The sequence below is a fragment of the Nipponia nippon genome, unplaced genomic scaffold, assembly GCF_047370975.1.
Source record: "Nipponia nippon isolate SJK-2023a ecotype South Korea unplaced genomic scaffold, ASM4737097v1 scaffold_1, whole genome shotgun sequence".
Lineage (NCBI taxonomy): Eukaryota > Metazoa > Chordata > Aves > Pelecaniformes > Threskiornithidae > Nipponia > Nipponia nippon.
In genome coordinates this window covers 111087597-111100743 of record NW_028262290.1, presented here as the reverse complement: position 1 = coordinate 111100743, position 13147 = coordinate 111087597, and the positions used below count along the sequence as shown (strand labels likewise).

The following is a 13147-nucleotide window of genomic DNA, read 5'->3' as shown; positions in this document are numbered from 1 at the left end:
TTCAGAAAGTATTTTCTCATCCTTTCTCTTCCCTGACAGAAATGAAGAGTGAAGCACATCTGCCCTTAGCGCTTCACTCCAGCTTGCTCTCTGCTTACAACATCTCAACTCCCTCTGTACACATGAAAGAGAGAGGGGGAGAGCAGGTAGGGGAGGATAAATTCACATATCCACAGAGATTGTCAGATCTCAGTAAAAGGGACTGGAAGGTAGACCACTCTGGAGTGGTATGCTGCTTCCGAGAGACCCAGCTCTCACACTGGGGCAAGAGGAGGGAATTACAGAAACCAGGCCCAGACATCTTGAGAGGGGGAGTGTTTTTCAGTTCCATCTTCTATGGGGAAATGAGTACAATGCTGCAAGGACCACTGGGTCACAAGATATTCACAGGGAAGAAGAATATAGGCCTATGAGGCATTTTGGACTTCTTTTGCTACTGGCGGTGTTATACCTTTTGCATCTCTGGTCCTCTTCCTGCTATGCTCTTTTTTTCCTGTCCCCGTCATCTTTCTCCACTTCCTATGGCTCCTTCAGCTGCTTATTTCCCCTTTCTCCTCCCACTGCTGACATTTGCACATCTACTACGTTTGCTTTACAAAAAAGGAGGTTTTGGTGCCTTCTGTATCTTCCTCTTTATTTAGGTGACATTTTCCCCAAATGACAACAAAGCAGAACTCTGACAAAAGCAAATTGCCTCTGAATGCCTTCCTTTCTTGGGTGTGTGCCAAGAGTCAAATTTAAAATGACCCTACCTGGGTGGAGGTCAGGTTCAATGGCTACTACAGAGGCCCCTGAGACTCCCAGCTCATGTGAGAACTGACAAACTACAGAGCGCTCTGGTTTTTATGTTTCCAGTGGAAACCTCTGGTTTGTGAGTTAGATGTACATCTATCCACGAGAACCAAGTTTTAATTGTTGCTCCGTTCTCCCCCACCTCCCTTCCACTTTTACCTTTGCTTCCCCTGGAACGGAATAGTACCAGGCACGATGTGGATTATTTTGTATGTGTGTATATATACATACATATGGGTATATGTGCATGCGTATGTCAAGACATACATAATATAGCGTGCGCATGTAATTTGAGATGCATCTGTGCAAAAGCTGCTATAATGCCAGTTTTAAGAGAAGCTGCTTTGGGGAAGGGGGCTTCATCTGTTGACCTCCGTCTTCAAATTACTCCAGAAATTGAAAGTTAATCCTACCCTGCACCTCAATAACGTAGACACATTTTAAGACAGGGCAGCTCAATGTGTAATCCAAGGTACTTTGGGAAAATAACCTGTAAATGGAACAGAGCGTATGGGGTTGTGTGAGTGCAGGAGGAAGGGGAATCACAGACATGCCATCAGCCTTTAAAGTGAAGCAGCTCACATAATGAAGAGGACATAAATTCATCATGATTAGTGCTCCTGCAGCTATAGCTAAATTATTGTAGACTTAAAATCAGAAGTGTTAGGGCTGGAAACGATTCAGAGTGGAACTTCTATTCCTAGCACTTATATTTTAAAGCCCTTATTCTTGACTGTGTGCCACAGCTGCATGTTGCGTATGTAAGTGTGAGGGGAAAAGGAATGAGCAGGAAGGAAGCACAGAGGAACCTGATCCTCAGTTAATGAGATCTTTGCTAAATTGTTTCCACCTAGTAACAGAATAGGAGGGCACCTAAAGGGGAAAGTGTATTGTAAAATGTTTAATTTGCCTGATGAGAAGCACTGTTAAATTCACACTTGTTGAGACACACCCAGTCTCTGTAAATCTCCTTCCCCATCCCCACTATTTCTTTTTCTAAACCAAGAGCCTTGCAGACAGAAGTCCCTGTTGATAACATCACAGGAATGAGCATCCGCTTGTTTACTGCTTCAGCAAGACAGGTATCTGAAGTCTGAAAGATAATTGACTTCAATGTAGCACAGCTGGTGAGGTTTACTTTCCCCAGTCATTTACCTCACTATCAGCCCATAGATGGTTGAGATGCATGGGCGTCGGAAACCAACTGCCACAGTTTGCTTTAAAGTGCTTTGTTTTCAATTGTTATTTGTTTTATGTTGAATTTGATGTGTGCAACTGAGAGAGATCCAAAATGTCTCAAACATCTGGGTTTTGGACTGGGTAAGCTAATATGTATTTTCTGTGTTCTTTTCTCACCATTTAATAAGCCTCTTAGCATTTTCATGCATAAGTGTGAAGTTCAAGATCCTTCCTGAAAAGGGACTCTCTATCTTTTTTTCTGATGGCATACATTACTAGCTACAAGTCTGCTGAAATCAAGGGAGAACTTTTCAGTGATTTTTGAATGAGCTTTTTGACCTGACCCTTGTTAGCTCTTTACTCCCCTTGAGTAGTTAAAAAAAGACAGCAACAAAATCAATATAGCTTTCCATTATTCTCAATGTGCTTTTACTGATGTGTGTTTACCTAGCTGTTTTTTAGTTAGTTTGCACTTCCTTTGTCATAACTGTAGAAGTTACAGTCCTTTTGCTTACTTGAGGAAAAAAAGAGGAAGGCTTGGGAAAAGGAGTACCTTTCTAATATGCGTGGTCTAACATCTGAATCCAAAAAGAACTAGTTCTGGAACATCCTGGATTTTACTACTCAGGAGCCATAAGAAACGCATTTTACACTACGGATGCATTTCCCTCTCTCTGGTGTGCTATTCTTTAAAAATCATACATGGTTTTAAAACAGCATGCAGAACGTCATAAAGGAACATGAATGTCCATTCATCTCTAGCACAAAGTCTGCACATAAAGGCGAAGGTTTATTAATAGTTCTTTTAAACTGGTAACAATATTTAAAGCATGAAGAAATTTAAAACAAGTTTCGGGGTGGATTTGTGGTACCTACAAATATCTGGACTGTGCTTTATGTAGCTACCGCTTACAATTCACTGTATGTGACATCTTTTAAAGTAGTTGACATATCCATCAGCAAAACATGTCAGTACAATCATGTTGATCCCAGAGATTTTAAGGGTCTGTTGTGGTTTGCCGAGTGATTAATCAGTAACCAAGAGGAGACTAATTAAATGTTAACACAGAGATGCTTACAGACTATTGAATAACTACTATAGTATTCATTTTGAAAACTCTAATTGTATATTTACTGTACAGTAAAGGATAATGATCCATTATTTGAATTTTCCAAATAATTTTTTCTATTATTTTGTATAGTGTCTTTCATAGATGCTACTGTAAGAAACTGTACAAACTGTTTTACTGAGTTAACTACCATTAAAGAGATGGTTAGTATTGAAGAGAGAAAATATTGTAGATATTTGAAAGTAAATAGACTCTTGATAGAACAAACTGATGCAAAAACCATAATGCAAACTTGGGTTGTGCTAGAAAACACAAGAATGCTATTGTGGACTTCAGCAAGAACAGAGAAGGTTTTTGTGATTGACCGCCATGTAAAAAACTATTACTAATCCTAGATGTTGCTGTTCCATCTGCGTTTGGTAGCTGTCCAAATTACTTTTCTAAATTAATTGCTATAAGTTTCCTGTAGAAAAGAGCAGTATTTTGCTTCAGTGGTTCTTCTAAATGTACTTTCTGTGGAACTGGATGGTTTTATCCATTAGAGAAACGTGGATGCCCTTCCACATAGGATGTAGCAATAATTGAAGGTTTCCTAGGAAACACAGAAAATGGGATATATGCAAAGAATGCACACAAAGTGCATTCATTCATGCTTTAGAAGTCTTTATTTCATTGAAAGACAGAATATTTGCTAAAAAAGAAACAAAGTTTACATTAATAATTAACAGGATGAGAAACTTAGTACTTTTTAATAGAGCTCGGGTATGTTTCTAACTCATTAAAGCCATTTCATCCAACTTGTGCAAGTCAAGCAGACACTCTCTTTTTTGCAATTAATGATCCTTTCTCTTTTTTTTTTCTATTAGAATTTGTTAGAAAGCAGAAGGGGATTTAGGTCTTGCTTTTTAAGAAGCAAAACTACACTTGTGGTTTGTGTAAGGAAATAAGGTGTAAGACCTTTTTATTTGATTATTTTAATTTTTGGACTTTTGGAGGCTATTTCTTATATTGTGCTGTAATGTTTTTTGATTAATTTACTGAGTGTTTAGTTTAAATTTAGTGTTTTTCATTTAATGGTGCCTGGTAGATTTACAAATTGCGGAAAAATATATTTAGTTGGATTTCTTCCCATGAAATAACATTTCAATTAGTTGAGCTCATGCTACACTTTCTATTATAATATTTTTAAGCATGAAATATCTTTAATGTTAAATGCTTCAGAATCTGATGCCTCATTTCAATATTGCAACTTCAGTAGCTTCATGAGTGCTGTGTAATTCAGTGCAGAGGAGGTTTAAAGCGCTGCTTAAAATGCAAATAAGACATCATGGAGAATACTACCTCTTTTATTGAAGTAAGCCTTAGTACAGGCTTTGCAGTAAAGGTCCTAGCAATGGGTTTGTTCTCCACTGGGGTACATAGCCTTTTTTCAGAGGTGTTTGCCTGCATTCAAGCTTTGTACCACAGATTAGCACAGTAAAAAGTGAGTTCTTTTGAACTTCTAAAATGCTGGTAACAATTGTAGAAGCTAAGCTACAGATTTAAAATTATTCTAGAAATAAATCATAGGTAATTTAAATGGCATTTATGTGATTATAGCAGATAAAGCATTTTAGAGGGAAAAGGGACTCATCTGGAAATATATGAAGCTGTAGTGTGAATCACATGGTTGAGCTCTCCTGCAGTCCCTGAGTATTACTGAGGCTCCATGGACAGATAGATTCATTTGCAAGTGTTATGCTTCAGAGTTCAGATGCTGTACGGTCTTGGATGGTTTTTTACTAGCTTAAGTTTGGACGATGGACCATTGTTTAGCCTTATATGCATTTCCATCAGTGATTTTATTTATATATGTATATAAAAATTACTTTTTCCCCACTGAAAGACAGCAGATGACATTGAAAATTTTTCAGTTAAGAAAAGGAAATTATATACTAAGTAGGATATTTATAAAAGGCAATATCAAAGCATAGAAAAATGTTTTAAAACAAGTGTTAAGGGGAAGGGGATTGGCCAGGCCTTGTAAATTCCTGCTGATAGAGCTTTTCATTTTCAGGAGAGAATTTCAGTCTTTTACTTCTCTTGGAAGTTTTTCTTGAAGGTCTTTACTTGATATTTTGGAGTGCCGAGCATGGTATCAATTGATACCTAGCAACATAAACATCAGCCCTTTCCTACAAGGAAAGCTTATGGTATTTATTTGTGTAAGTGCTGTTAAAATTATATTTAGATGGGGGGGGATGTTACATACAAGTTAGCAAAAAAAAATAAAATTCAAAGTTTGTGCAGCTTGCGCAGCTGACATCGGAGAGGTAAACTTAGGCATTTTTTTTATCCACACCTTATCTTTTATCAAATTTTGAAACAATATTTCTCCTTTGATGCTGTGCAACAGATATTTCAATATATAAAACACAACTGAATGAACTAAATAGTTGCATGCTGTTGCTCTCAAAATGTGAATAATAGAGCTTTATTGGCAGTGGTGATGTTCTGTTTTGTTTTTAAACAGTTTGCTTAACAATATGCTCTCAATAGCCTCTTTTTAGCACAAATGAAGGAAGCTATTCTACATCAGATTTAGGTCAAGAGTTTCAATTTCAAGAGACAATGCTGTCTGTCTTCTTTGAGGGTGATAGAATGTGGGATTTTACATCTTTGAGTTTAAAGCTTTTAGGAATTCTTTCCAACCACCAATAAATAAATTAATAAGTAAGACTAAGACAGTTGTTAGGTCCATTCAAAACAAGTATTTTTTAAAACAGAACATCACTTGTTTTCTACAAAACTGTGGTAATTTTTTTTTCTGTTACATAGGAAGGAAAAATCTAAGCAGAAGCTAAAATTTCAGAAATTTATACACCCCGTAGAAGTTTTGCAAAACGTGCACTCACTTCAATGTATATTGAGTGACTTGTAATAATGTTACTGAAGAAGAATGTATGTCTTGAAAATTATTCAGATTTACCATGACATCAGGAAATAGCATACTGATTATGCAGATGTAGATAATTGACACTCCCACTGAAAAGACTTCATTTTTAGACTATCCTTTAAATCCAAAAATTGTTTGCTTTTTTTTTTTTTTAAACTCAGGAGAATATTTATAAACTCTTTCTTAAGAAGAAGTACGAGGAACATAACATGGCAGGGCTTATTCATTATTAATAGAGAGAGAATGATGATACAAATATTAAGAATTACAGTAATTTCTTAGTGATGGTCTGCAGCACCAAAGTTATGATGCTGAGTCCAAGAGTCCTCTTGTAGACATGCTGTCTTTTGTTAGAAATGAGATAGTACTGGAGGTTGAGGTGTCAGAAAAAGTAGTAGCTGAAAAAAAGCTTTTAATTTATAAAAAGGGAGTTAGTGGGCCATGAATTATGAAGCATCTTAGGAGGCAAGTGGCTCAGTTGCTAGCAGAGAATTAGCAAAGTTTTGTATAAATGGCACCAATAACTGATGGGAAACAGTTTTTCGTGTGAATCATATTTACACTGTGCAGTAGTTTGAGCCCCAAACCTTAGTAATAGGAGGCTATGAATAACAAGAATATTCAGCTTATGAGAATTGTTGCCAAACAGAGAGTACTGAAGGGAAATACAAATTATATTTTAGATTCCAATCATGCTTTCCTAATGGCTGCAATCACTGAGGAAGGAAGTGATCGGTTATCTCTATTGGTGATTGGTTATCTCTATGGGTACTGTTTTCCCCCAGTTTCCTATAACGTACCTGGTTGTAGGTATGGTCAGCAATAGAGTACTAAATTAGATGGACCCTAGATGTGTCCAAGAGTGGCATTATCTTTATGGCTGACTATATCTTTACCATGAAATAACTTTAATATTCAATGAAGTATATAACTGAAGAGTGCAATAATCTTGTATCTGTTTTCTTTAGAAGTGACGCTTCATTCTGCTTCATTTCTTCAGAAGTGATGCTTCATTTTATAATACATTTTGCACTTTTAAAGCCTTTTATTCTGATTTTTCAGTATCATTGCTCCTTCCATTTCTACTAGTATTATTTCTTAACTTCACATATACTCAGCAGGAGTAAAGCTTCTATTTCTGAGGAAGAACAGTGCAAAACTTGTGCATTTTCCTATTTATTTAGAGTGCAAAATGCATTGGGTATCAGGATTTAAAACCTCAAAGCTTGGGGAAGTCGTTCCTGCACAGGGAGAGAGGTATTAACTGTGAAGCTTGGATCCGTACCTATGCCATATACTTAATATAACTGTAACTTGTCACCATCACTAGTTTTTTTTCTTTAGTCTAAAAGTAGCATGAAATACTTTGCAGCCAATCTCTGCATATGTATAAAAAGAAGTTTACAAACTTTGACTTTGTACTGATTTAGGGGGTTTTGTGCTTTCGGGTTTTGTCTCTAACATCTTTCTGTCAGAAACTTGGAAGGGTTTTTTTTTTTTGCATAATAACGTGCTAGAAGTAAAGCTCAGCGTTACTGACGTTGTTCCGGATAACGCTTAAGGAACTCCGAAGTGATGAGCTACAGAATACCAGTAACTGAGTGTCCCTTATCAAGGGTTCTATTAATTTCATTTTCATCAGGTCTTTAAATCACACGTAATTTCTTTTCAGTGTTATATGTATCATGAAGTAGATCTGTCCTTTCTAATAATCTGGTGGACCTCTGTGTTGTTTACCTTCATGACATTTAAGATATGATCTCCAAATAATCTCACCTTTGATTCAAAATCCCAGACAGCTGCAGAAAATACCATCTGTCAGTGACTAGTATTGCTTCAGGAGTGTGTTTTCTTCATGTATGTAACTCTACCAGGCAGACAAGGAAAGAAAAAGTATCTAGCAAAAGAGGGGAAATAGAGTGGTGCTACCAGTTATGGAATTGAATGCTTAGAAAGAAATAAGTTGAGCTTTTTTTATGTGATACAAGGACACGGAGCTTTGCGTTCACCAGTGTAGGCACAGTGTACATATGCTGAACCGGATGTCCTTAGGATAGGTTATACAATCATACAACAAATAAATATGTAATCAATGTTGTTATCTGACCAAAAAATGTGGCTGTTAATCCTGACATATGTTTTGGATGTAATGGGGGGAAAAACACTGCGGTGCTTTACATCAGCTTTCAGCGAGCAGTGTCGTATTTTAGACTCGTACCCGCGTTATATCTATCTTTTTGTTGTTAGATACGTTCATAAAAGAAAACAAATGTGAAGCACATTAGTGTAATTAAGGACTGGAGGAAACCCATTGATCCTTATTTGAAACTGCTGATAAATTTATCTTTACATCATTGCTGGATTGCTTCAGATGATCAGATAGAAGTCAGTTCAGCTATCTTCTTTCCCCTATGTCTTTGGGTTTTGCATTTCTGAAGAACACGTGTAGTACATTTTCATTATGTTATTCACTGCCTGGGAAGAAATCAGTGGGGAAGAGTATGGGAGCAGCGAGAGAGGGAGGAGACATGCTATACGTTTTTTGGAATCTGAAAGCACGGTGTTGAAACCACATGCTTCTTATTTGCTCTTAGGTTTTCAGAAAAAGCAACGATGGAATGGTTGCAGCTCTTTGAAGGTAGTGGGGTTCCATATGGCCCAATCAACAATATGCAGCAAGTATTCTCGGATCCTCAGGTTGGTTCTCACCAAGTCTTTTCTATACATTATTGCACGTGTTTTACAAATGCTGAGTAACGATCACTTTTCCTGCCACTCAGACCTGATTTCAGCTACTCTAAAATGGGATTTGAGAGTTATATGCTGGATTGAGTTTAAGCCAATAATATGGCATAATAAGAAATAAATACAGATCCTTAAATGAATTATGTGCTTGGGAACAGAGATTTTGCCATAATGCATTAAACCATAGGTAGTCCATGTCTTGTATGGAGTCTGTCTTTCCAAAATGGCTGATAAAACAGGGAAAGAAACTGTAATATATTATGTAATTGCATTTTGTCAGATAAATATGCAGAAAAGTACCTTTCACATACAAGTAACCGATTTTCTGTATGGAGTATGGATAACCAGAATCTATACTGTTTGAAAAAAATGGGCAACTTTTTGACTAGAAAAAGAAAAATGAAGCACAAAAGTCATATGCAGGAAGATTTTAATCTTTTCTTGGCCTGGTGGTTTCCCTGGCTGAGAATGCTTCAGTTTTTCTATTTATTTATTTAAAATTTTAAGTCTTTCACTGAATTGTGTCTATACTAATTATAAACAACATTTTTACTTTTGAGTATCTCTGGAGTTACATTACTTGCATATTTACTGATCCCTCCCCTTCTTCTCACCCTCTGGCTTATGATGGGTTAAAGGGCCCAAGACAAACTGAGTTATACTGTCTTGAATAGTGGAACAGAGTATTTTATGGCTATTGTATTGTGTGTTGAATCTCCTTTAAATTAATTTCTAATGATGAGAGTAACCAGAAAAACGATTGACTGTTGGAGGAAAAAAATAAAGCAGCCAATTTTGTATGCATCCATGCCTACTGTCAAGAAGCGTTTGTCAGGATTGTGAAAATGATTGTAGTCTTTGGCAAAGAAGAAGAGGCAAAACAATCTCTATCATAAGGGAATATGTTTATAATAAATGTTTGTTATAAATATGTTTTTTATACTTTTAGAGGTATAAGACAATATTTGTTAGGCTTACTGCAAGGAAAGAAGGTTTTTTTCCGTAAATAAATGTGTTCTTTCTCCTTAAAATGATGTAGTACCATGCTGTGAAGTATGCATGGGCCAGATTTTTCACTTCATAACTTTCAGAGGGATTAAGGTTGGGCTTTGAAGAACATACAGCAAGAGTCTTTATTTTACTTAGAACGTGGTTGACTTGGCTGTACTTGGGGCAACATTGCAAAAATATACTTTGCTTTTTTTTGATGGTGCGAATTTTAAGAAATCGGGTCCACTCTGAAAGAGATGGCTTTTTAAAACATAGTATGTTATGGGATGGCCATTACCTCCCAAACTGAAAAGGGGTTAGCTTGGTTACCTTGCTCTTGTTAGAATTCACCTAAATGTTGTTTTTTATATCTATTATTATTACATATATATTCTAATTATATATATTATTTATATATATGTGTCAGATTATTACCTGACATAGTTAGCCTATCCATAAAAGGTATCGCAGTGCTTTGCAGTCAGGTATGACCATATGCCAGGTTTTTGAAAATATTTTCCCATAAGGGGGCATGCTGATATCTCCCGCCCCGCCCCTGCCATGAAATTGCTTGAAAACGTTGTCTTTTCTACACCTTTCTCTGAAATAAGCGGCACTCAGACACTGTGTTCTTATTAGTGTTGGAAATGAAATGTCAGTATTTGTGGCGATGCTGCATGTTATATGTTTGTTTCATTTCTGGTGCTCCCTGCTTCCTTAAGCATTTTCTCACAGTTATTGTTCTGTTCAAGGGGAGGGGGAAGACTGCAGTTCTTTCCTCTTCCTTCTTGAAATATGGAAAAGTGTTGACGTTTCAAGGCATTGCTTTTATGGCACGATACTTACTTTACATCACTAATATAAAATTAAGCCCCCCACTCCACCTTTAAATATCTGAGAAGCCATCCAGCAGATGAGCAATTTGGAGAGTAGCATACTCTGCCTCTTAAGTATATTTTTCTAATTTCTGTACAAATTTTTATTTTGGTGGTGAAGACTTCAGACCTTCACAGGTGGCTTCATTGCCCTAAGTCACTTATCCATAGCTTGGATTTAGAGGCTTAGGGACAGTTCAAGCAAAGCTTTTCACCTTTGCATTTCTTCTGTACTGTAGTTTTTTGCCGTTGTACCTTGCCTAGTCTCCCTCCACTTGCTTATCCTTCTGCTCCTGTATAGACAGCATGAGTCTGGGGTAAGCACATGTGCTTGTGTATAGCTTTGCTCTTTCATAAGCCAGTCTGCAATTTTGGTTTCTGAAACGTCAAAAAGTGTGGCAGTGCCCTGAGACTATGCCTAAGACGAGGGAAGAAGTCTAGCACCACCTGAGAATCCATAATCTAGGTATCCTCTGCACTATGAAATCCCAGTTATAACAGGAAAAAAACCAGTACCCACCATCACCAACATATTGTAATCACAGCAAGATTTTTCTCATGTGTAAAGCTCAACACAGTCATTAAGCGTGAGAACTTTGTAATCATTCTTCACAGTGCTCCCATTATAATATAGTGGGTTTTTTCAAGCTCAGTTTAGATGAGAAAATGCATTTCTAGGAAAGATGTCACTCAGCTTGCATTTAATAACCTTACTTACTATTATTGTATAGCAAGTGCAAACAGTGTGATGTAAAATGAGTTTATCATAACCCAGTAATCAGCTTTTCATTTGCTTTCAACCATTGCAAAGACTCCAGAAAAACATTAAACCTGGTGATACTTCAACATATAGAAACTCTAAGCTACCTCTACTAGATAACACCCTGGTTTTGCTAACCTCTTCCATTTTGGGCGGTACCAGCAGAACTGGATCTAAACACAATTCCATTTTTTAACTTCATTTTGTTGCCATTGTCTTCCTATTTGATCTATGGATTTTGATATCCATAATGTAACAATCATTCATTTTAAGTGCAGTCTCGCGCCATTAGTGACCAACATGCGCTGCATGGTAGTCGGCAATCATCAAAGCCTGTGCCAGCTCAGCTGTTAGCAATGCTGCAAAGGGTACACTGGGCTGGTACCAGCCAAAGACAGAAGTCCTGGGAGGGGGCTGGACTAACGCAAGGGAGGAATGGAAGCAAGTCTGAGGAGATAGGAAAGACAAGTAAAGGAGGTGACTGAAATGGTCTAATGGAACTTAGTCAGCTACAGGTGGGTCGTGTTTTTAAATTTTATTTTATTTTAACTAAAAGGACTTCAGAGCTCTGAAGGCCAAGAGTGGTTTGTATAACTGCTTCTATAAACTGAGATAAAACAACACATTTTTGATCCCAGGACATTTTGTTAATAACATTAACAGCTTCAGTCATACTCCAAGTGAGCTGCCAAAAAACATGAAATTTTTTACTAAGTTGGAGTGCCAGGTGATACTGTTTTTTCCATGAATGGAGCGAAACATCCACTTTTCCCACTGATTATAATCTTTTATTCATTTGTGAAGTTAAAATGAATACCACAGGCGTTTGTACTGCTAAGTCAATCAGTCTGGATAGAAGTATATGTGTACTTGTGCATGTACGGATAAAAAGGCTGAGAGAAAAAGGAGCAGATTCACTAGTTAAGGGAACAATTTTCTTGAAAACGAGAGCAAGGAAAGAATGTTTGTAAAAGTTCTTACAAACTCTTAAAAGTACAGTATAGAGTATTTTAATGAAGCTTTTTATAGTCAAACTTTTTCAAGCTATTTTTTAAAAATGTGTTCTTTTAACCAGGCCAAGATAGTACAAACATTAAAGGAATTCTTAAAACGTTTTAAAAACTTACTAGTGACCTCAGTATGGTCCCATTTAACATACCCTGGGGAACATGTGTATGAAATACAATGTGGTTTGAGGTTTTCCAAACAAAACAAACTTAAAAGAGAATACAATTTTTAATAGAAACTATTCAAATTCTCCCAAAAGATAAAACAACACAAAACCAGGTACGCACTGTACTACAGCTAAGTATGAAAGAACAAAGATCTTTGGTTATGTGAGGGTACTGAAGGGTTTTTTTGTTTTCTTTAAAACATTACCCTCCCCTTTTTTGCAATGTAATTTCTTTCACAGTTCTTATACTGCATTATTACTTTAATTAAATGTCTGGCATATATAAGAAGCAACAAAACAACCCAGAAATGTTATGGGCAGTTGAATAAATTGTTTGTTGTCTGATGTTTTACCAGATTAAATCCATTCATGTTGATGAATTTTTACTATATGAATGCTGCCAGCTGAAAATAAATATGAAAGCCATGCAGTGGTACTTTCCCTCCCCCCTGCCTCAAAGCAGTTACAGTCATACCACACAAGTTGAGTACATCAGGTGTAAGACATCACCCTGATGCATCACTTCTGAGAAATATGGGGAGGGAAATATCAGAGCTGAAATATCACAGCTGGCCCTGATTTCAGCTCCTGCCAAACACCTGCAGACTCTAAAAGGATACCAAAACA

The 13147-nt window shown here is 36.8% G+C and overlaps 1 protein-coding gene across 6 annotated transcripts in view; it reads left to right on the top strand.

Annotated features, from left to right (window-relative positions):
* SUGCT (succinyl-CoA:glutarate-CoA transferase) overlaps positions 1-13147 on the top strand; it is a 338027-nt gene that overhangs the window by 131917 nt on the left and 192963 nt on the right. For all 6 annotated transcript variants that reach the window (XM_087737833.1, XM_087737823.1, XM_087737866.1 and 3 more), the window contains one exon: positions 8571-8673. In XM_087737833.1, the coding sequence (XP_087593959.1) occupies positions 8571-8673 (103 nt within the window). The remainder of the gene's footprint in view (positions 1-8570; positions 8674-13147) is intronic.